General features: G+C 37.0%; 1 protein-coding gene across 2 annotated transcripts in view; it reads left to right on the top strand.

Moving 5' to 3' along the window:
• cntnap2a (contactin associated protein 2a) overlaps positions 1-25,247 on the top strand; it is a 286,799-nt gene that overhangs the window by 140,637 nt on the left and 120,915 nt on the right. For both annotated transcript variants that reach the window (XM_028005083.1, XM_028005081.1), the window contains exons 10-15: positions 1,755-1,904; positions 11,872-12,034; positions 16,513-16,619; positions 18,484-18,603; positions 19,393-19,508; positions 20,926-21,010. In XM_028005083.1, the coding sequence (XP_027860884.1) occupies positions 1,755-1,904; positions 11,872-12,034; positions 16,513-16,619; positions 18,484-18,603; positions 19,393-19,508; positions 20,926-21,010 (741 nt within the window). The remainder of the gene's footprint in view (positions 1-1,754; positions 1,905-11,871; positions 12,035-16,512; positions 16,620-18,483; positions 18,604-19,392; positions 19,509-20,925; positions 21,011-25,247) is intronic.

Here is a 25,247-nt window from a genome sequence, read left to right as displayed (position 1 = left end):
TCAAGACTTCAGGATATCCAAAGGAGAGAGCGTAATACATAAACACCTCTACAATGACAGCCATGAGTGACAGGTGTAACACATATTTCAAAAGGTGAAATTTGAAGTTCATATTGGCTTTTGTGAGTTTACTGCATTAAATCATAAAGTATTGTGCCACGGCTACAACTGATAAGATTCTTATTTAAAGCTAATGCGGGTGAACCGATCAGAGGACAGTGGGTTTTATGGTGCCTATTTTCCATTGCATTAAAGCCGTTATAAAAGGAGATGTGATGGAACTCAATGCTAGCAGGAGATTGAATCAAAAATAATACATAGGCAGACAGAATGTTATCAAGTTGCTTTCTATCGGAACCTATTCATGTGTGTGTTATCAGTTGCACAAAGCAGAGCTATTTTATTGTCTGCAATTATTTTGGGGTTCATAACCTTTGGAAATCACCCAAAAAATATCATTATAACAGTCTTTTCAGAGCAGTAAGAAACATTGTTGTATCTATTCTTCTGTTTTTGAATATACAACCTGCAGTGGCCTGAGCATGCCCGCTGTGATCACACTCACAGCAGGCGGGCATTTTCCTCTTAATTTCTTTGGATGCCGTCTGACCACATACATATCTACACATATACTGACACACTTGGACTCCCTGCTGAGGAGGGTTGATTAGTGTGGACTCCCTGCTGACATGAAGGCGAGGGTCATCAAGTGCATTCTGGGAAGAAATAAACAAGGGAAATGTGTGCCTTGGAAGCGCTGACGACTCACACAGATCCTGCCAAGCACAAAGTAAAAGAGCTACCAAAAGCTAGCAGATGCTCTCACACATATGGTTCAAATTTATTGACATAGGCAGCATGTCAAGCCATGTGTATTGATTGGCAGGCAGACCTCTCTACTGAGGGTGATTTGCAGATGACTGTACCTTGAACTTTTGCTGCAGTGTCCTCAGTATTGATATATTACAATCAGATGAGCACTCAGCTGAATACAATTGAAAGAATAAAATTGTACCATACTCAAGGGACAGAGGAGATGGGGACAAAGATACTTGGGGGGAAAAAAAGAAGGAAAAAGTTAAATGCAGAAGAAAGAAAGACAAAGGTGCGAAAATGCAGGCGAGGTTGGAAGAATGGATCGGACTTAGTGTCACTAAAGGTGATATATAGAGGAGAGGGTGAGGAGAGTGAGTGGGCTTCTCTTTCAGCTCCACTAGTAATACCCCTTGCTAAAACATCACTCATATTTAATGGACAGCTACAAGGGAAAGGAGAACACATACCTTGTGTTCATCCAACACACACATGCACATCACTCTGATGTACACAGAGAATGACACACATTAAAGACAGAGGCCCCGAGACTGGAAGGTGCCTGTAGAAGGATATGGGATTGAAAGGAGGAAGAGGACATGAGGGGAAAACGTGTGCATCTGTATCTGTGGTGTAAGTGAAGTGCTGTTAGATTCACAATGACCAGACAAACAAAAATGCCTTCAATGTAGAGAAAGATGAATGTTGTACAAATGTAGATGTTGAGAAAGATACAAACATGACCAAAATAACATATTTTTCTTACTTTGACTATCCATGTGCTAAATCTATAATGATCCATCAAATTTTAGTGTGATTATTATTATTTGAAATTACGTTACTTTATTTCTGAAATATTTAACAACCCATTTCCCCAAGAAAAAGATAGAACTTTTGTGTTTTCTAAATACATATTTGGCACTTCCTCTCGAACTCACCAGGCTCAAGCCTCAATGATGGCCAGTGGCATGCCATACGCCTGGTCGCCAAAGAGAACTTTGCAATGTTGACAGTGGATGGTGACGAAGTGTCTGCCGTGCGTTCCACCTCACCTCTCAGCATCACCACAGGAGGAACCTATCACCTGGGAGGTAAGGGTGACCCAAACGCCATCACATTAGGGTTGACATGCACAGTGCACCGATTTCTTCCAGGCCACATTCACTGCCACATTACCCCACAGCAGCTGACAGGAATACACCCAAGAATAAGATGTTGGAAAAGTTAGCACTGAAGTCACACTTTTATTTGCTTTGTTTTTAGGTTTTCAGCCTTCAAGTTTCCAAGCATGTTTTATTTTAAGCAAGTATTTTTAATTGTAAATTAAAGATTAAATTTGGTCAAAATGAGCAAACAATATAAAAAAACATAAACTTTTATGTAAATCTTTGTGTATTGCTATTTTCTCTAGTGTGTCTTCACTAGATCCAGTTCCTTGCAAAAGTATGCATTCCTGTTTAGTTTTGCTTACATTTAGTCACATTGCATATTTTGTGTGATAACCAACACATTGCATTTGAAAAGGTGTGTTTTTGGTTTGATCTGGCAGCATATTCTACAATTTGGTGTGTCACTAACTGAAAATGGGACCTCTATGACTTCATTAAAGAATTGATTTCTTCTTGCTCTTTTTCCATAAAGGCTACATTTTTGGGGGAAATAAATAATGTTTTATCAACACACTGTTCATCTCAGCTTTGGATCTTTCCAGCTCCTCCAAAGTTTCCATGAAGCTTTTTGCTCTTTCCATGACTGATGCACTGCTTGCCCAGTCTGTCAATTAAAGTGGGTAACCAGGTTTTGATTAATCTTTTTTTCAGGTTAATCAGGCTTTAAAATTTCTCTGTGAGATATTGAAGCTATGAATCTTGTTTTATGGTCTATTTTTACTTTAAATGTATGTTTCCCGTCTATTGTGTTCCTTTGCCTTTAAGGTGTTTTTTGATCACTAATGTTCCTTAAAATTTATTTTCATGTAATATTTTTGTGTTGATTATTCGCATCAAAGCCCACAAAATGGAAGTTTGTAGTTGGAGTGTGACTACATGTGTGTGGGGGGGCTGGGGAGGTGAATAATTTTGTAAGGCACTCTATTTCTTATGTCGTAAGATCCCCACAGTCTTAGACAGGTCGGCCACTAACTACGGTACTTAAATTTAGTCTATACATTTTCAGCTTTGCTGACATTTTGCTACTAGTGGATGTCTTCTCCAGTTAAAACAGCTCAGAAACTACAAACTCACCACAGATCAACCCAGAGCTGGAATGGGCAGCATCTTTAATCTGTATGAATTAGAAGCATGCCAGATTAATGACGCCAGACACCGTTATCTGTCTGCCAAATGATGTGTGTGCAAGGAGGCTCTGTATGAAATTACAGTAACTGAGAGAGAGAGAGAGAGAGAGAGTGGCTCTGATTGCCCCATCATGCCTTAGTGTCTTCTCCCTGGCACAATTCCATCTCCTCAATCAAGAAAGACCTTTTCCTCAGACTAGTCAATAAGGATCAGGGCACTTTACAAACGTGCACACACATCAAGGTTCTTTTACATTGTTGTCTGATTAAATTTTTTGCTGAAGTTTGGTGAATGCATCAAATCCATGTTGACAGTTTTTTTTTTAGATCTTTTTTTTAGTGTGCACCTTTCTTTGTCTGAATGTAGCTCTAGTTTTAGCTTTTTCACTTCCTTTTCATTTCTTTTAATCAGGGGTTGATTCAATGGCTTTCATTTAAGTTCTTCATTATTATACTTCGATCTAGTTTCTGTTTTTACTCCAGGTCTGCCTTCTCTTTTCTTTCTGCTCCCATTTTCTTCTTATCGTCAGTCTCTATTTTGATTGAATTGGTGATTGATTGATTTTAGTAAGCAGAGCTGTGAATCAATAGAGGCTGAGAGGAGAGGATCCCTGTAATGTCTTAACTCCTTGAAGAGGGCATACCAGAAAGATGGATAAAAGAAGACTGGAACTGCAAAAACAAATGTAGAAATAGCAAAGAAGAGAATGTATGCCCAAGTAGCGACCTGAAGAGATGAAAACATTTCTATGGAAAACACAAGTTAACAGGTTAGACCAAATGATAAGCAAAAAAGAGAGGATAAGCAAAATGATCATTATTGGCCTGATTTATGTATACATTATAAAACTGATGTGTATATCTTAACTTGGATGCGATGAAAACAACAAGAGTGTGACAACGCTTTATGAAATCAATATGTAATATATTTCAGGAAAACATCCATTCATACATGTAATGCATCACTACAATTTAGAGAAATATAAATATTTGTTTTTGGGCTTTTCCCCACTGGCAGAGGTAATATGAAGGCGGAAATAGCAGCAGCTGGGACTGGGGCTCTACTTGTTAATTTTACATGACATAATGAATGCTGAAGAGCTGGGAGCCCGGTGGTAAACACAAGTTTGAATGCTGCAGGGGATACAAAACTGTTGACTATTACTACAAAGCAATTGTTAGGACACCAATTTTCAGACATGGAAGGGAATTTGTGGAAGACACTTGTGCAAATGCCGAATCCAAAAAAAAGATTCATTGATTCCCAAATCAAGCAGCAGTTTTTGTTTATTTTGTTGATGTTTTAAATCTGAATTTAAAATGGACTTTGTCAGTGTCACACAATTTAATTGCAAATCAAACTAAAAACAGAACTACTGCGTGATACCCTATGTCATTTTGTCAACTTTAACAGATGTGGCCTTTTCTTGAATGATGTCTGTGGTGTTATCACCACGTTAAGTGCATTTGTCCCACCTAAGAATCTCAGATAATTTTCAGCACTGCATCTCGTTTACTGAACTAGAGGACCACATGCATAGAATTACTCATGAAAGGTACACAAGAAAAATCTGTAAATTTAGTACAGCAGATGAAGATCATGCACTATAAATTCATTTAATATTTTAAAATGCAGATGGGACATGATTCTACTTTTTAACATTTGCTTATGCAAACAATGAATAAAGTTTCTGTGTTTTATCGTTTGGTAAAACTAGTTTGCAAGTGAAGTTATCAATTTACAGTTTGACTCCATTTAAGCCAGTAACATACATTGATTAGTGTGTGTAAACTTAACCAGTGCCACATGGATCAAAGTGGGTGATAAACAAACTCTAATACTGCCATTGTTCTGCACTTCATTTTCTTAACATTTCTCTAAGGTAGAGGTGTCAAACTCCAGTCTTCAAGGGCCAGAGTCCTGCAGCTTTTAGGTGAACTTACCTGAATCACATAAATAGGTCAATAGCAAAACTCTGTAAAATGTCAGTGCATGAGGACGTAAGTCAGTTCTATATTTTAGGTGTTGGACTTGGACCATATCAAAATGTAAATGTACTTAATTCATCAATATTAGCGTGTACCCCCTCCAAAAAGACAAAAACCTAAAACTCAGCAAAACTGAAAAACTAAAAGAAAGACATGCATGTTGATACTGTTCCAGAATTTATGATGTAAAAATATATATATATAATTATGTACTTCTACAGTATACTTTTTGTACTGATCAGTACTCCTAGACTCTCCCAATTCCCTTACAGCAACTTCACAAATAATAGCATGAGTAATTTGAAGCACTGTCTGTGTAGGCTAATGTGCACAATTTTTTTTTGCCTTATAACTTGTCTGAACAGAATGTGTGGGTGTTGGACCAAAAGCCATGAAAGTCCACAGCTCACAGTTGAACATGTATTTAGACCTCGTATAGAAAATCTGGAGCATTTATTTCAAATGCTCCAAACCATCAGAGGCCAATTTTCAGCCTAGAACAGAGGAAACAGAATAATATATTGAGTGTACAAAAGATAGTTTAGCCTTTAGCTTGCCCTCAATTATTCTTTCCGATCACTCAACTTGATGAGTCAAACAGGCCAGGCAAATTAAGCTGTCCTAAAGCTCTCAAACAGTCTTTCATCAGCACTTCCTGGAAGGGAGACATTACATTTGCTGTGCCACAATTAGCAGAGACCCCTTTGTGTCATGAAGAGACTATGTTCTTTTCTATACATGACAAGACCGGAGATAATTGCTCTCAGTAATTTATGTAGGTTCAGTCATCCATGTAGCCATCTGCTTCAAATCACAAGGATTTAAGGCATTCATTTGCTTTCAGCGGAATCTCTTATGTTGAGAGAAAAACCCAGCAGGAGCAACTACACTCACTTTTTGAGTCATTTTAAAACTGTCTGTACCTATTGTCTAACCACAGTGCTAAATTACAGCCTGATTGGTGTTGGCTCAAAATGCTTTGCACCTGGCCTTGTTCCATTTATATTTATGTGAGATTTCCTGGATTTTGGAATTAATTAAATATATCCTGCAACAAAGCCTTCTAGTTGCAGCATAAAAGGCTTAATTTCTGAACCCCTTCATTCAAAAATGATGGGGTTTACAAGGAACAAGCTCCTTCATTTTTGTTGCAGCTTGTTTGTTTTATTTTAATGGGGTCACTACATTTAATTCCTGTGAGTCTAAAATCTCTGTCATGTCCACTGCCCAGAATACAAAGAAAATATACATATATGAGGAAAAAAAAAACTTAAAGACGTTGCAGTACACTCCGTCCAGTTTTATTGGAAAGTCTTCTGGGATAAAAGCTGTTCACAGATAATTCAGGGATGGTCAGTAGCCTGCAGTGACAGTTGGCTGTTAACTACACACACAGTTGGCTGTGTGTTAAGTACATAGTTTTATTTGTGTTATTTGCACTATGTCATGGTCAAGTTTATTTGCAAAGCACTTTCCAGCAACGAAGCAATTCAAAGTGCTTTACATGATAAAAACACAAACAACAACAAAGCACATTACTCTGCAATGGAAAAAAAAGAAAAGTAACGAAAAGTTGTAATCCAGACTACAACTAACGATAATGTTCCAGTTATTATTAATCAAGGACCATCCTAAGTAAGTGAAGGTCTGACCTGAATTTAAAGAAAGTTTGAACTCAGTGGTCTGGGCTACTCAGGTCTTTTGGTTCAAGTGACATGGAGAAGCAGCATTCAGGTTGCTTCTTCTACTCTGGAACAAACATCCAGAAAAATGCAAAACAGCCAAAACACTTGGTTCTTTAAATCAAGACTTGCTTAGGGACAACTTTGAAAAACAAATACATTAATATATCTGGTGTATATTTAATGCTTGCTTCAAATTTGGTTACTATGTTATGTTGGTCATGTAAATCACTTTGAACTACTTTGTTGCTGAAATGTGTCAAACTTTACCTGATTTTTTTATTAAGGGTTTGACAACTGCTGCTTTTAAAGCCTGGAGGGAAACATCTGATAGAAGGGATGAGTTCACCACATGTACTGCTTTGCTGGCTTGTGTGCTGTTTGACTATAGAATAACATCTCAGATGTACTTAAACTACAGTGAGGTGTTTTTTAAACATGTATTTATTACACTTAATACATGTATATAAATGTTTTTATTTGATAGAAGGAGTGCATTTTACATGCAAATCTTTTACTGTTGAATTTATTTACAATTACATAAAAATAGGTTGTGCTTTTTTCTGTGAAACTGATTTCAAATAAGTAGAGACTATAAGTTGAAAATATCCCAGTTAACATAAACTTAGGCATGTAATGCAGAAATAAACTAAACTTAGCATATCTGGGCATGCCTCCAACTATTCGATGATTTTGGTATAATCCTTTATACATGTTAAGTATGCATCATAAAGCATTAGTGGTAGAGATAAAACATGTTGGTGGTTTAAGGCAAATTTGTGACAATATTTGTGACAGTATTTGATAAAGTGATAAAGACTAATGGCAACAAATAAGATGCTAGTGACTGCAATTTTGAGATGACTTGTTCTGCTTTTGATATACTACTTCAGTAAACGAAATGAAATGATTAGTTTTTATCAATGTTTTAGGCCCAATGTGAAATTAGCATCTTAACCACAAAACCTGCAGTCCAACAGCAGATGATATTTATAAGACCCTATTCCATTTTTGTTATGCTTCATGATGTTTTTGTCTAGCTCAGTTCTCAACACATTGAGTGCATTGGGTGAGACTGTTTGTACTCCATTTTCACCCTTAGCATTCATACACTGCTGGATTACTGCAACAAATTTAGTCAAACGTCATTTCTGTGTCAAGAAAACCATGGCATTACTGCACTCTTAGCATTTGATTTTATAACTTGTCCTATAAATATAATAAAATGATATTATGACCTGTACCTCATACTTTTTTCTCCTTACCTTTGAGCTTCTTTTCTTTGATCACATGGCAAATACATTTTATATTTAAACAGCCGACTATAAAACTCTTAAACTCTTTCTGTCACGCAGCCACTAGCTGATGTGAATTTGGAGGTGTTTTCCCCATTCCATCAATATTTATATGCAAGAGACCTACAGTAGCTGTTGCTGGGTATTTACTAGTGAGGAGATCCTTTGCATAGGATAGCAGCCAAGAGAATTACCATTTGGGATGCCAGCAGCCTGGACTAAGCAAAATAAAGTGATAGCCTTGGTGTGGGGCTAGTGTGGCCAGTCTTGTTTCATGTTTTCTGATGAACAGTTATAGATAACCCATCACTGGTGTTATCTGGATCCATAAAGAAGACAGTTATGTTGCCACCATGATAATAAATCACCATGATCTCACTGTGAACGTAGAGGCAGTCTCACGCTCCAAATACACGCTATGGGAATTTTTGAATCACCCCGGAAGACCCATTCGAAGAATCTGCAAAGAGCATCTGCATTCTAGATGATTTTAAATGCCTTTTTCCTGTTAAACCAAGTGTGAAGGAGTGTTAGTAAAACAAAAGTTATTTGAGCAAATCTGACATTATTTCTGGCATGTTGCTCTTGTTATTGTAGTTTTTTTAAATTTGTTTTGATATAGCTTTCTACATTCACTTGTGTTTTGGCTGAACACAAAATTTATTATAACAAAGTAAAATGGGGCATGCACTGTAACAAGCTTAATCATGGTATAGAAAGCAGGAATGCAACATTTAAAGCTCATTTTTGGTGACAGCAATGAGTATTGTACTGCTTGTGTCTGCCTACGTTCTTCACAGTATTGTTTGTATTTCCCATTAAATGCTCATCTGATAGATAAAACCTAAATTACCCATGCTCATTCAGAACTTATCTGACTCAGATGGTGAGAGATTTATATTCCACAGCTTAGAAAAGTTCTGAAGCAGGGAATTTTACTTGACCTTTACAGTGTGATGTAATGAATTTAGTAAGCTTCAGTGCACCTGGGAGATAAAAAATCTCATCCTGGAAAGCATTTTTTAAACACTTGGGACATATTTGAAGGACTATATTGTGTTAGATAATCCAGGAGCTACATTTAAGCGAATAGAGGGCGAGGAAATGTCTTTTCATTGTTGAGATAGTATTGGTATGCATATGCATTATGTGCCTGATGGGGTTTTAAAAGTGGGAAAAAAATAGCAAATTATTAAGAAATTATTAAGTGACACAAGACATCCACAAATTAAATTCTTTGAAGAGGCAGGATAGACAGACCCTGTAACAAGCTTTTTCTTCTGCTTGAACAGTGACCTATGGACACACTAATCAGAATTGTCAATTATAAGATGCTGAAGAACATTCAATCGATAAGACTATACGACTAATGATGACATCACATTTCGGATCACTTTACTTTTAGCCATTTTAATGATTAAATACATTTGATTTATTTATCTTAAGCTGTTATTATCTTTTTATTACTCATGTTGTAATCATTTTCTGACCTTTTAAAGTACCATCCCAGGAAACTAATTTGAAAATTGCCATTTTTATCCAGTGTTAAGATTTTGTTTACAAATTACAACCAAAAACCTTTTAATGTTTTAATATAAATTTGCTTACTGCACTAATCCCACATGTTACATTGACCTCCCCATCATGTTTTGATGAATTGGACATGATGAGGCTCTGCCATAATTATCAGAGTGAGAATCTTTGAATGCTTAATTGATGTGAAATGAAATCTCATGCAATGATATTGAAATGTCACAATGTTTCTTGTCTGGGAGAAATCTGTCTGCTTGATCCTGACACCATCACTAACTGTACGAAGTTATCTTTATTTGCTCTTGGATATTTCAAATTATTTTTTTTAAATGTTTTAGATTTTACCTACAAAGGTTTGCCCTCGAAAATAAATGTTCACCTGACCCTTCATGTTTTTGGGAGTAGTGTTTTGTCTCTTCCGAATCTTCCTTGAAAAATGTAAGTAAATGTTCTCATCAGAGCATTTTGGCAAATTTCCAGTTTGCGTCTTCTGAAATAGTGTCTCTGAATTAGTTGCAGCCTTGGCTCTGGCCTGGAAAATAAGAGCTGTTGTTCTTCCAGTGTGTATTGTAAAATAAGCTCTCTGGGCACAACAGGAAGACTTTGAAAGAGTGCCAGGACGACTGTAGGGGATTACTGCTGTTGTTCCAGATACAGAACGGTGTTCTGGTCTGCACGTGCTACAAATTAAAACCATACAATGACACAGATTTGAGAATAATGAGATTAATAATATAATCAGCTTAGTTAGAAATTGTTTGTAGCTTTAGTGTGTTTAAATGTACGACCAAATGTATTTGAGGATCCTCCTTGAGGAGGACTGTTTTATTGATCGAGATTTTTTGGCACTGAAATATAGTAAAGATAGTAGTAGTGCTAACTTGCAGATTCAGGTTTTCTTTTTGACTGCTGGTGTGAATTTGTGTTTATATTTGATGTAAAATATTCAAAATCTGTTGTAACCTTTGTAAACTGTAGAAACATTCATGTGGTGGCTTACATGGAGCATCAAATCAACAAATCCATGTCGTCTTTGTTCCTTTTAACAATGCATATCCATCCACCCACAGGTTCATGCATTACATCTCCCATTCTTCCACATACTCAGGAATGTATCCTTTGTATTCACAGGGTATCTACAGGACTGAAAGTGCTGCCAACCAGCTGCTCTGTTCCACATCTTCACCCCTTCTCCCCCCTTTCTCTCTCTTTATCTATCCCTCTCTTTCCTCTCTCTAACTTTCCACATGTCCTCTCTCTTTTTCTCCAACTGCCTGTCTCCTACTCCGCAGAAATGACAGCAGGCAGGTGTGGCAAAAGAACAGACAGATGGCAAGAATGACAGAAGGAACTTTTTAGGCATGAAATGAAATAGAAAGATGTAAAGAAAGAACCGAATCTGGCACAAACATGCACACAGTTACAAAGCATTTACTGTTTTTTAGTAAGCCACATGAACTTGAATAATGGCTGCAAGCACACACGCACGCACGCACATAGTGTACATATGCCTCTAACTGTAAGCCTTTTTGATGCTTTGGCCTTGAGGCTGATGGCCAAGCTGGGGTGTATGACAGCTTATAACATCACTATGATGGAGATGTCATTGAGCTGCTGTGTTTTATGACTAACCTCTGTGCTTGTAGCAGAGATTTAGTTTTAGGTTCTCATGTCAAATTTAACACTCTGCCTTTGCTCTGCAGAGGCACTTCATTATTCCATGGAAAAGTGTAGTCAAATGTGTTGGAGTAGCGCTGGATATGATGTTTCAATTTTTGTACACTGGCATGTGTGTGTGATCACAGCACACATAAAAAGGATAAGCATAGAGACTTGTCCTACACTTGTTCCCGATTCAGTCAAGGCCCAGTGGTTCTTCTGGATGGGCCATTGACTCCTGCTAGACCTTGTCTGTAATGTTTAAAGACAGAATCCTGATAAAGGCTCATGGTTGTAAAAAGAAATTACATTAACAGGCCACTGATCTGGTCTGTTGTTCCTTCTCAAGGCTTATGTTCTTGGTATGTTTAATGTCTACCTCTGCTGAAGGTTGAAGTGGTTGATCAAGAAAACAGTGTTCTTCCCACAATCTTCCTGCTTTGTTCAAAGCTGCCAGTCACTTTGTTTGTGTTTCTGTTCCTATTTGCATACGTTTTAGGCTTCAGTTTTGTTGATTTTTCTTTCATACAACACTTTCCATGTTTGGCAGCAATTAAAATATTTCTACAGTATTGTATTATATGGTGATGTTGCTTGTTTCCAGGGTACTTTTTGCAAACACTGCTGCCACCGTCTCAGCGATCCTTTCAGGGATGCATGCAGGCGATCCTGGTAGACGACCAACCTGCTGATTTGCATGCAGTGGAGAAAGGCACAGTGGGAGCATTTGAGAACATCAGCCTGGACATGTGTGCAATCATAGACAGGTAGGAACAATCACCGCTGCCTGCTCAAACACACACACACCCACGCCCACATACCTTAGAGTTCATGAAAGAAAAATGGACAAAAAAGAAAGAGCACAAACACAGTGGTGTCATAAATCAGGAGTTTTGGAATGAAAGTCACAAAGCAAACAATACTGTTTATGTAAAACCTTTGAATTTGATCCCGAGACAAATTAATCAGGGCTTTCTTTGTCGTCTGTGCAACATCAAATGAATTATGTTTATATGTGGCTCATTTAAATGCACTTGTCACACTGATAAATGGATATAATTTAAAGGGTGGCTTCATCTTATAGGAGGATGTGAGCAAATTCTATTTGCTTTCATTTTAAAGCTATACCACATATTTCACTCTTTGGAAAAAGGCTGTGCGATCTTAATCAAGCATCAAAAATGAGTCGCATAGTTCTCCATCTAATTGGGGGAGTGTAACTTGGCAAGAGTCGGATACTTTATGTGCCATTTCTCAATGTTGTCAACAACTTCTAGCAAGTTGTTGACATTTCAGTTTGATTCAGTTGTTTATCTATTGAGAATACTGCTGTTTGCCAGAAAGGTTAGAACAGGTAATTTAAATAATAATAGATCCTTCATCTCCGGTTCTGTGAAAATATATGGTGCCTCTTGCAAATTTCTTGTGTTCATATGGATAAAAAACAAAAATCTTTCTGAAGCAATCTAACCATTTAAATACCAGTAATTCCCTCTAAACCAGATTGTAGGCCCCAGCTTGTAACATAGTTGGCCACAACAAATGCCATTAAGCTTTTGTGGCAACTTTCAATGAAGCTTCGTAGAGGAATCTTAGCTCATTCATTTGTACATTCCTCGTATGAAAGGGTTTTTGAGAATAAACATCCTGTATCCAGTCCCAACACCTTAGTCATTTTTTGTTGTCCAGATTTTGACTGAACTACTCTAAAACATTCATAATATACAGTACAGACCAGGACACACCTTTTAATTCAATGAGTTTCCTTTATTTTCATGACTATTGACATTGTAGATTCACACTGAAGGCATCAAAACTATGAATAACACATGTGGAAATATGCACTAAACAAAAAAGTGTAAAACAACTGAAAATACCCCTTATATTCTAGTTTCTTCATAGTAGCAACCTTTCGCTGTGATTACTGCTTTGCTCACACTCTGCATTTTCTTGATGAGCTTCAAGAGGTCGTCACCTGAAATGGTTTTCACTTCATAGGTCAACCTGCCCTGTCAGGTTAATAAGTGGGATTTCTTGCCTTATAAATAGTCATGAAAAGAAAGAAAACCCATTGAATTAGAAAGATGTGTCCAAACTTTTGGTCTGTACTGTATATATGTTAATCAATCAGAGTTGGACTTGCAGGATCATTGTGCTGCTGAAAAGAAATACCAGTGCAGTTGACCGAAAGGTCATGAACTTATTGTCCTCTAGGATTTTCTGGTAAATAACAGAATTCCTCAGCAGAGGAAGACAAATCGTCCAGGTTCTGGCACAGCGAAGTAGCCCCAGACATTCACCCAGCCAGCAAGATACTGTGTTAGCTTTATGCCAAATTTACACAAAAATTGTCATGTTATTCATCATTCCACGAAAAAAGAAAAAATTCTCAAAATTGAGGTCTGCCTCAGCTTGTTGTGGTTTATTGTGTTTCCTGCCGAATAGTCAATGTTCCCTTCGAGTAATTTTTTTCAAGTTTTATAAGCTAACATGCATTGGTAAAAAAAAAAAAGTTTGTTCATGTTAAAAAAATTTAAAAAAGGGGAGTTAACACTTGATGCAACCACCTGTTATTGAACATCACTGTTTCCGACTATGTATCAAAAATGACTGATAACTGATGTGTTTATTTTTGTTTCAAGTAGCTGTGCTGTTGTGTTGCTACTTGTTGCATAAAACAGACTGACTTAGTTTTTTTTTTTTAAATCTTATAATAATCTGAAGTAGCCAAGTTTCTATCATTATAACTTGCTTTATTGCCAGCCTCTATCACTTCAAAAGTTGTGTATCATCAGTGCACTACTTCAGGTGGGCCTTGTTCTGCCACAGAAGATGAATAGACACAGTGTTACCATCTAACTAATCAGAATGTCTTTGAAGGCAGTTCAATGGGCCTGTTTGACCTCCTTTTGATCAATGTCGTTCCACTGTGGGTTTCTGTTTAAACTGAGAAATAAAAAAACACACACACACAGAAGAGCCGAATTCTGCATCCTGCAAACACACAAAGCAATGCACACGCAACTTTGCCCAATATCAGTGTTATTCTAAGAGGGTGATACTGCAACACAAGCAGTAGGACAAAAAACTGAACACAAATCCTACATCAGCTTCAATCTCCCCATAGATTTTCTTTCCTCTCACACAAAGCCTAGAGTAGTTAGTATGGTTCAGTGCTCCCAGCCCGCTAAGAATAATGTCTTTTGAAATTGTCAGGACTTGTCAATTGGAACCCATTGTGCAGGCACAATGACATTTTATCTCAGCGTCTTTGCCTGCTGACGCTGTACTGAGTTTTGTAAAGCAGGAGCACTGTTGTTGTTTTCTGCAGCTTAGAAGCTCTTAAAGGTTTATTGTTGTTTATAGCCATGTGAAAAAAAAAAAAATCAAAACTTGTATTTCAGCTTCATCATTACAGGCGGTATCTCTACAGTTGCCATCTTGTTTAGCCATAAAGACAGAATACCTGTGTGCTCTTAAACTGCCTGATTTCCAACTTGGCCAAGAACGTGGCATTTTCAGAGGAACCCTGCTGCTCTTTGAGTCAGTGTTTGTGTTGCTTCAGCTGGCTTTCCTCTTACTTTTATTGCTTTGATTCATAAAAAAAATTAAACCTTACCTACATATCATGTGTGGGAATGCTTGCATTCCAACGCAATCATTCATGTTCCTAGATCTCTGTGTGGGTGTGTACATATATATATACACACACAGTTCACCAATTGAAACACATTATATGTAATATGAAATAGAAGGTCGTTTTTGAGCGATTATTTGTGTTAGGATTGCAATGTTACATTTGATAAAGAAATATGTGCTTAATGAAAGCTAGAAAGGTGCTTTAATCTGATAAATGAGCCTCATTAGAGCACATTTTTTTGTTTATACATTTGTAATAATTTATTTAATATAATGTCTATTAATATGTGCATTTCTGTACATACAGCCTCATTAATCAATTTTAGTGTTCAGTATTTCAGCTGAAGTGTCTCATGCTTAAACAACTTTTTTTTTTACTCTTGGAAACATTTGATAATCTGATGTGGTGCAGAGCAGACCAGAACCAGAAGACCTGACGGGTCTGGAAGGTTGAAACAACAACAAATCTTGAATGTATTGTGGTGCTGAACCACTGAGTGATTTATAAGCTAACAGAAGTATTTTAAAGTCTATTCTCTGAGCTACAGGGGGCCTGTGTAAAGATTTTAGAAATGGGTTCTGGTTTACTTTTATTCCCTTAGACAAGTCTTGTTTGCAAGTTGAGAGATCCCATATAGGAAACATCGCAAACATGAGGGAGAATCTGCTCTACTCAGACAAAACCAAAATTGAACTCTTTTGTTTAAATAACAAAAAGGTGGGAAATGAAAAACTAAATTCACTTAACTCTGAACACACCATTACCACTCTGAAATATGGTGGTGGTTGCAGTATATTCTATTTCATTCTCTTCCCATCTCTTCCCATCCCATCATGTTATGGGACTTAATTTCTTCGCCATTAACAGGAAAACTAGTCAGAGGGGATTAGATGGTTGAACTAAATGCAGCACTCCTGGAAGAAAACTTGTTGAAGGAAAGGAAATGTTTGAGAACAAATCACATTCATTGGTTAGAATGACCCAGTCCAGACACAAATCCAGTTGAGAACTTGAAAATTGATGTTCAGATGCTCTTCATCCAATCCAACTGAGCTGGAGGAATATTTTTCAGAAATTTAATGATAAAGTTGAAGAACTGTTAAATATTTTTGCAGGCCCTGTATCTATTGTCGATTTAAAAAGGCTTAGGTCAGTGAATTACTAAAGCCAAAATACCCTTTCAATTTAAACTTTTATTATTATTATTATTATTTTGAAGGGGTTATTGGTCAGCTTCATGTTGATCCAGAATGGATTTACAGAGTAAACTTCAGTTCTTCCATAATTGTGCACTCACAATTTCAGAATACTAAAATGTACAAATCCCCTGCACAATTGTACAGAAAATTGTATGTTTTAATAACAATGTTTTCCATAAAGTGCTTGTGAAACTACATAAATGTTTTGACATTCATAAATAATTATTCACTTTGGAATTATGTAGTATGCATCATGTTAGATTTTATAACCGTATAGCTCGTTCACATCCACTCAGCCACTCATATCATTGTTACAAAATAAATTGTGGATATATTAAATGTGTTTCTGACTTGTACAGCCAGCGTGGCCTGTAAATATTTATGAGGTCTGTCCACATCTCTGTAGGTGTATGCCTAATCACTGTGAACATGGAGGCAGGTGTAAACAGACATGGGACAGTTTTAGTTGTAACTGCGATGGAACAGGATACAGTGGAGCAACCTGCCATACATGTAAGTAATGCAAAGCTACGTCTCTGTCTCTGTCTTTTTGTCTTTCTCCATGATATTATGCGCTATGTGAGTGCATTTGACTTTTTTTTTCCCTTCCATTTGCGTTTGAGTGATTAAGCTGTCTCCCCAGTTCTCAGCACACAGAGACCGATGAACTTTTGAAGTGTTTCGATGCCAAGCTTGTCCAACTGCACTGTGTTTTGTTCTCATCAGAGAAAAACAAATCCGACTCTCAAAGCCGCAGCACACAAAGCAAGCAGAATCAGAAAGAGCATTTCAGAAGCTTTAAATTTTGAAAATGTCACTCTTCCTCCCATAAGCCACAGATGTTGTTCTCTTTTAAAGGGCAAGAGAGAAAAGTTGAGCATCCATTTGAGCTAAAACAGGAGATAATACAAAGTCTCAGAAGGCTGAACAGGGGAATAAAGTGGAAAATGTATTCTTCTGAATGTTAGATTGTTCCCAGACTGATGAGTTGGAGTCAAATCAGATAGCACATTATCAAAAGATAATTGAAAAAAAAATGAAGTGCATTAAAAAGATAAATGTTGGCAAGCATTTTAGTCCTTGTACGTTTTGATTGTTCAGCAGCTGCATATTTCAGTTTATTGCATTCAGTGTGTCTTTTTCATGACGTGAAAATTAAAGCTGTATGATCCAAACTACAATCTAAATTTAGCTCATGTTCAAATTATCATTAAAGAAAGGTTTGCATTGTGTAATGTATACTCTGCACCTAGATATTGTATTTGTTCTAAATTGTTTATTGCCAGGGACCGCAGTTTAATTTGTTATTGCTCCTATACAGACTTTATCTCATGCGATCACCCTTGATTTTAAGCACTTTTTTACCAGAGCAAAAATAATTTTCATTATTTTGTTTCTTCAATTCTTTATCTAGAGGTATTTCTCAGAAACTGTCATGTACCAGCCTTTGAGCAATAACTTTCAACTACAGTAGCAACTTCAAATAGTTTTTTGGCCCTTTTGAGATAGCTCAGCAGGATAACATCTGGACTTCCAAACAGGCTTCCAAACAAAGAACTACTTCTCTAAATCCCTGGGAAAAAAAGTTAAATATTGTAGACAAAAACATCAATACTCCAGTAGTCAAAAACCAAAATAAATGAGCAAAAAGGAATGAAAGAAATGGCAGGCTGTGCACATGAGAAGACCCAATAAGAAACACATGCCAAGCTGACAGAAGGCAACCACTTAAAAAAAAGTTCTTGTTAAGCTTCTGAGCAGTCAATATGAATCAAAAAAGTTTCACTCTTAAAATGATTTTTTTCTCTCTGCACTACCATAGCCTTCCTCAGTGAAGATCAACACAAAACTTGCATTGCTATGTTGTCAGCTATCTTGTTAGTAAGTGGAACAAGACACCAGTTCTTGACAGGCACTGAAGAGAAATGATAGAGAAGCAGCAACATAAATTACCTGCACGCCAAGAGGAGAGAACAAAGACCCAAGTTTATTCTCCTTTAGACATATCAATTCGTCTTTCAACCTATATAGAACTAAAAGAAATTGACACGTACCAAGTTTTAATGACAGAAGAACAGTAATTGATGCCAACGAAAGAAATTTGTTGACTGGAACTATTAAATCATTCTTTTTATTGGGGTTGAAAAAAACCCCCAATAAAATCAAAAAAACTCCCTCTTATAAGTTGATGTTAGCAACCGTGCCGCTTTGAGATATTGTTACAAAATGTCCAAAGTCATATCACAACATGACGTAATGGATTACTTTTAATGTTGTGATAAATAATCCAAAAAAAAATGTGGGCTTTAATATATAAAATAATCTCTTTTCACTTTTAGGGTTCATGTTTTCCGTTTTTGTTTTTATGTTGCTGCAGCCATCCACGAGCCTTCATGTGAGGCTTACAAACACCTGGGTTGGTCATCTGACACCTACTGGATTGACCCCGATGGTAGCGGACCCCTTGGCCCCTTCAAAGTTAACTGCAACATGACAGGTGGGCATGGCATTGGCTTCTACATTTACATGTGCTGTTTTCTGCTCCCAAATTCTTCCCAGTCACATTGACCCAAGAAGGAAGAAAACTATGCTGCCCTACTTATTCTTAACCTCAGACAGCGACAGGCTTAACCTGCCAAACCTGGGGTTTCCATGGCAACACACACACAAATTCTGGCATTTAAGGAGCACTAACCAGAGATGCTCATAAACATATGTGCACCAACGCAGACACCACAAACATACATGAAACAAAGCTTCTGAGCAAATCTAAGAGGACTCAAACAGGCCAAGTGACACTTTTGGCACACTGCCACCCGCATGCACACTTTCATGAGCACGCACACACATGACTGAATACAGAGATACTCTGGAACAGCAGAGCATGCAGGCAGAGCAAAGGCAAGACTTTTGATGAAATGTCACTGCACCCCACTGGTTGGCCCCTTAGTCACGCTGAACAGCACAACTCACACACACCCCAGAAAAGTTTAAATGTTAAGAGTTTTTTCTTTCTTGCACAAATTTGCTCCTCTTAGAGACCTGAAGCCTATACTGGCACATTTCTTGAATGGCAGTGCAAATGACCAGGACAAAATTGGAGTGAGTGATTTGGTCCCTAGCAGCAGAATAACAGCAATGTCAAGTGTAATTGTGTTTTTGTTTTTAGTGCATTTAAATTATTCAATCAGCATGTAACCAGATTAAATTGAATAAATTCATCATATGTGCTCATGTGCTCTGATTTATGATTCAGTGTTGTGTTTTTGCATTTGTGTATGAGAAGAAGACAAAGTGTGGACAACTGTTAGGAACAACCTGCCACCCAGAATATCAATCACTGGCTCGAGCAGAGAGAGACGAACTGTCCTCCAAGTCAACTATAGTTCCTCTATGGATCAGGTAACACACACAGACAGGAGTCTGTAGTCCCATTATTTATTTTTTTTGTTGCCCATGTGAATACAACTACACAATATTATAATACCGAGCACTCTATTGTAAGAAATCTTGATTATTTGAATAATCAAATATCCATTCCCCATGTAAACACAGTGAAATAAATACTGTGTGACACCATTTCAGACATCAGAACTCAAATTACATCTCAAGTTTTGTTTTAATTATCAAACTGTCCCTTTGGGCTTGATCAGTTTGTCCAGAGATGACCTGTTAGGATGTCTGCAGTAGGACGTTAAAGGTTTTACTTTATTTTTAGGAAGTGTTGGGGTCTCTAACAGTTATGTAGATAGAAAATGAAACATGTTTGCTGTGCCTGAGTGCAGCAGCATGTCCTCTTTTAATCCAAATCATTTTGTCTGTGTTATTTTGAAAATATTCTTGGACATCAAATTGATAAGAACAAAGCAAATATATTCCAAGTTAGAAACATTTAAATCCACCAACTTTATACTTTATTATAAAAATATAAGGTTGGTGAAAGCCTGGGCATAAAGAGATGTGCTCATAGTCCCCAGACTGTTTTATTTGTGAGCTGCATCATTACAGATCTCTTATGTCATTTTTCCAACTCAACTCTGTACTCCTTTGTGTGATGTTGGAAAATGCATCTGCTTGTTGCTCCAATAATAAATACTAATTTGCATTTAGACCCGCATAAAATGCTGGCGAATACAGATGTGGTAATTTAAGAACTAGTGTGCCAGAAGCTTTATAAACAATTTAGGAAGACTATAACTTTTTTAAATTGTTTACAAATATGCAATAAATCTGTTTCAATTTTATCCTAAAATCCCACAACAGCAGCCTCATCATTCTCCATGCTTCTCACTGAAATCCAACAAAAACTAAATCAGCCGCACTTTAAATCTTTGAGCCTCCAGACCTGCAAATGCCTGGTGATAAACCAGCATAACGAGTATTTAGCCTCATCCCTGTATGAGTTGTCTGCCGAGGTTCTTTTAAATACAGCTTAGGTTGCCTGAATCTGCTCTCTTGCATTCAGGAGTCGATACCTTAATCTTTCTGCTGTGTGGTTATAGATTAGAGTTGTCAATCTCGGTCAAAAGCCAACTGTGGGTGAATTTCACATGTTTCAGTACCCCATGAGGAATGACTACATTTTCTTCCCCAAAATGATGCTTTAAAAGTAAGAAATGACACAGTTTGCATAGGAAGTGCTTTCTTTGCAGTGTGCTCTTTCATTTTAATGGTTGACATTTTATTTCCAACCATTTAAATGTAGAAGGAAGTGAAGCTTTTTTTCCCCTTAATTTTATTTTCTTATTTTGTTGTTGAAATTGGTATGTCTGGTTGAAAATGATGAAGTGAAAGCATAGATCCTTGACTGTGTTTCCAGGTGACAGCCATCACCACCAGTGCAGAACACTGCGAGCAGCAAATCATCTACAGCTGTCGCATGTCCCGACTGCTCAACACTCCAGGTAAGGGATGAAGATGGTATCTTAATTCACCACAGACTCCAAAACAAGATGGCACACATAGAGGAAGAATGTTCTGTTTTCAAACACACATATGGTGTGATGGAGAATTAATTGTACACACAAGAGTAACTAAAAACCATAAAGCTGCTTTTATGTTTTCTGGATTGTCTACCCCAGTGCCAAGAATGTCAAAAACTACATGCAAAAGTTTCTTAAAAAAAATAATGCACTCTCCCTCAAATATATAATCTTTACCAAAGACCTTTAGAGATTCATTGGAAGCTTGTTGATGTACAGCACATGTGTAAGACAACCTACTTCTCTTTTCACCTCTTTGTGTTTAAATCATTCTTCTGGAACTACTTCCACAACTGAAACAGACCCCTGCAAAGGAGAGGAGTCCTAACTGGAATAATTTGGCTTACCTCTATTTACATTAGGTTTGACTGGATTCAATTTACCACTCATCTGATTGATCTAGGCCTAGTGGTGTCATATCAGTTTACTTTGGATTTGTAAAAACGTGTGTTTAATTGCTCCTTCCTAAGAGGTTTGACTTTGATCTGAGTTGTGTGTGCAGCAGCTTGGAATGTTTTCCACTGACACCCTTGATTGTACAATCCATGTTTGTGCACTTAAACACCACTCTCATTTTTCACTATTAGAATAACAAGCTTGCAATCATTTTCTGACCTGTTTTCTTTTGGCAAAAGCATATTGCATTCTGTGCATGCCCACATACACACACTTTGCGTGCATAGAGCATGACCACAATGACCTACCTTTGAGAAAGCTTCGTAAAGAAAAAGCACTCCTAGCAATTAAAGAGAGCAAAAGTAGACAAAGAAGGTGAAGGAGATGAAACGGTGGATTTGTTAGGGTAATGTCTGAAAAGAAGCTTGTTTACTATGGTTGTGAGGTGAGAAACGCTGGTAGGTAACCAATAAGAGAGATATTGCAGCTTGTTGAGGATAGAAATTTCCACAAATTTCAATGGTGTTTAAAACTTTTAGGGTTGGAGTAAGACCGCTCTTTTTAGAAAAGAAATATTAGCTGTGTTATTTTACATAGTGATTGCGTTTTGCGCTTGCTCGTGCGATTGCGTCCATGGATTTTGCTTGACTGAAAGAAATAAAGGTGGTTTGTAATAGCCGGGTCTTAGTGCAGCAGACCAAAACTTTGCAATTAACTTCCATAGCAATGAAAGATGGTCCTTTTCATCTACTAACGTAGTGTGCCCATACAAATGCACATGCACACACACACAAATTCATACTCACTTAATATATATTTATTTTTCTCTTTAAATCTAAAACACCAACATGGAAACACACTCATGCCACCACACATATCCATGCAGCTAGGCAGACCTTCATTAACTAGCTTGCTCCTAATTCACAACATGTAAAGTTAGGGAAATCCAATTACTAGTCTAAAATGACTGAGAAAGTAGGAGCAAGAAAAATCATTTACCCAAAAATATGCTTCATAAATTACCTGTCAGCTTTCATCAAATTACACCGTCAACAGCATTTCCATTGCGAACCACAAGCATGCATGTACGCAAGGCAGATACACACTGGCTTCTCCACTACTTCCAGTTTCATTCCATCCAGATCTCATCTATTAGCCGAGGACTGGCATTTTGAAGCCAAACAAACCATTAAATAGGACTTATATTGTGCCACCAGTACCACACCTATTTTAAAAGCTTGGACAGTAATTGTTCTAAATGTTTGACCTCTTCTTAACCTCTGTCACTTATTTTTAGCATTATTTTATCACTTCTCTCACATAAACACACCCGAGCACGCAGGCGTCAGCAGGCACATTCTGTTCAGTTTCCACTGATTCACAAGATGGAAACCTGAAACCACCAGAGTGCTCTGTCCAGACATGTACACCCCCACACATAATAAAATACACAACTTGGACACAGTAATATTTAATTTTTCTTTCCATCCTGCTTATTCCTTCTTCCATCTCATATTTTCCTCTTTCCACTCCTGCGTTTATTCTACAGAATCCACATTTATCAATTTCCGCCCATCTCTTCCCTCCTCTTGCTTCATTCTTATCTTCTGTAACTCATCTTTGTACTTTTCTGTATCCATGTCCCCTCTCAAGTTGCCTTCCTCCCATTCCTCTATTCCAATTTTACTTCTTTCATGTTTTTGTTGTGTAAATGTTCAACATTCTGTTCCATCACATTGTTACTGTCTTTCTTAAAACACTTATTCTATTACTATTATTACAATCAGACTAATGTAGAAGCAAAATACTGTATGTTGCTTGTTCTCTGTCAACACAAATTGCCATGGTCACATCAAATGACTCTTGGTAGAAGTTGCCATAGTTTGTCAAGATAAATAAAAATGCATCATGAACCAGAGCCTACACAAAAGAAGAATATCAAGCACAAATGTTTCCTGATTTCTTGTTTCAATTATTGGCACCTCAAGAAATATGTCTAAAATGAATAAAAAATAAAATGCTATTTTTGTCACAGTTTCGCTTGTTTCAAGTTGTTCAATTTCCAAGTATTGTTCTGGTTGTACATATAAGCAGTATTGATCTGACTTAAGGTGGATAGCTATTTTATTCTTGCCACTTCTTTAAATTTAAACACAAGTTGCTCTTACTTGAAAGACTCTTCTTGTCTTATTCATTTTGAAGCATGTCTGAAAGAAACCAACTTCTGTGTCTCATATATAATATATTTAAACTTTGGGGAGACAGGAAGTCATGCATTAGTGATTAACACTTCCTGCACACTTCAATCAGCATAAAAAATGCAATGTTTAAAAAAAGCTATTTAGTCCAAAGAATTGTTAGTGGTACAATTAATTGGCACCAATGACATTGTGAGAAACAGTAGTTTCTGTAATTTTCTTTCTGACTCAAAAAGTGTAGTTAAATTGAAAGATTAAATTAATGTTTTTTTCATTACTTCAATATATATTTTCAGAAGAAAATATTTACTTTGCTCGTTGTCCTCTGAAGACCAGGTAGATAACTTTATGCAAGCAGAAACCTAAATAAACTTTCAATGAATTGTAGTAAAGAAATGCAGATTAAATTACCGACATCAAACACTGTGGAATGGCCTAGCACACAAAATCAGACACGCAAACACATGCAGATCCGATTTTAATTCTGAGAGTTGTGCACACAAATGCACACACAACGTTATAGAAGCTTTAACTTGTCAAAGTGCATGCTGTTTCTTCCTTTCCCAGCCTTTCCTTGAGGTGAATGATGGAAACATTTAAAGCATACAGGCTAATAGGGAAAAAGTATTTTCCCCATCAAGTAAAGGAGCTTATTTATTCACTGAACTGTGTTTCACTGAGTGAAAAAATATGCAGCTCACAGTAATATATTGGCATTTTCTACTTGTACAACAAAGCACATCTCTCATCAAGTTGACAACAAAAGAATGCCATTGGTATGAAAAGGGTTATTATTTTATTACATTATATAATCCTGAGTTATTTGTATGTTTTTTAGTTGTGAATAAATTAGTGACCAACAGAGAAAAGGGTTCCTGATAAAACACTATTATACAGCACCTGGATGAAATTAGAGAAGATTTTCATAAAGTAGAAAATAAAGAAAAGTTAGAAGGTGAGTGACAGTCACATATTGTCTAAAAGAGCAATTCTGTGGCCAGAAACGGACTAAAGACCCTAAAATTGTTATTTCCGTAATCAGTCCATTGTTTCACAACATTAACTATGAGTATGTTTTATTCAAGGATTAGATTTTGCCTTCGATTCAATATTTTCATACTTGTCGATGAATTAAACATACACCATCTAACCCATGTGTCAACTAGAGGGTTTGAAAACAATTTGACCTGGGTAAGTCGCAGCTCATGAATCCTGATTTAAAGTTTTCCCTGAACCATCTATGCACAGAATAGGAAAGGTTGAAAATTGGCCCTGGGTGCATTTGATACAAACAAGGCAAACACAGGAGGAGATGAAAAAGAAACAAGGGTGACAAGAGATGAGAGATGAGTGTGGTTCAGGATAATGAGGCTGTGTGTATGTGTGGCTTTGTTCCAGTCCATTCCTCTGGTACCTCTGGTCTCAATTATTGCCTCGCAAGTAATAGTCAAGTAAACCAGTGCCATATTCTGCACACATATTCATTCAAATACTCGCATGTCTTGCGTTCAACCCTAATGACTTCACTTCCTCAGCACTGGTTAACCATCTGTTTATGTTTTCTT

This window comes from Xiphophorus couchianus, chromosome 21 (genome assembly GCF_001444195.1).
Source record: "Xiphophorus couchianus chromosome 21, X_couchianus-1.0, whole genome shotgun sequence".
In the NCBI taxonomy this organism is placed as follows: domain Eukaryota; kingdom Metazoa; phylum Chordata; class Actinopteri; order Cyprinodontiformes; family Poeciliidae; genus Xiphophorus; species Xiphophorus couchianus.
Note: the sequence above shows the minus strand (reverse complement) of the source record. Positions and strands in the feature narration are given on the sequence as shown.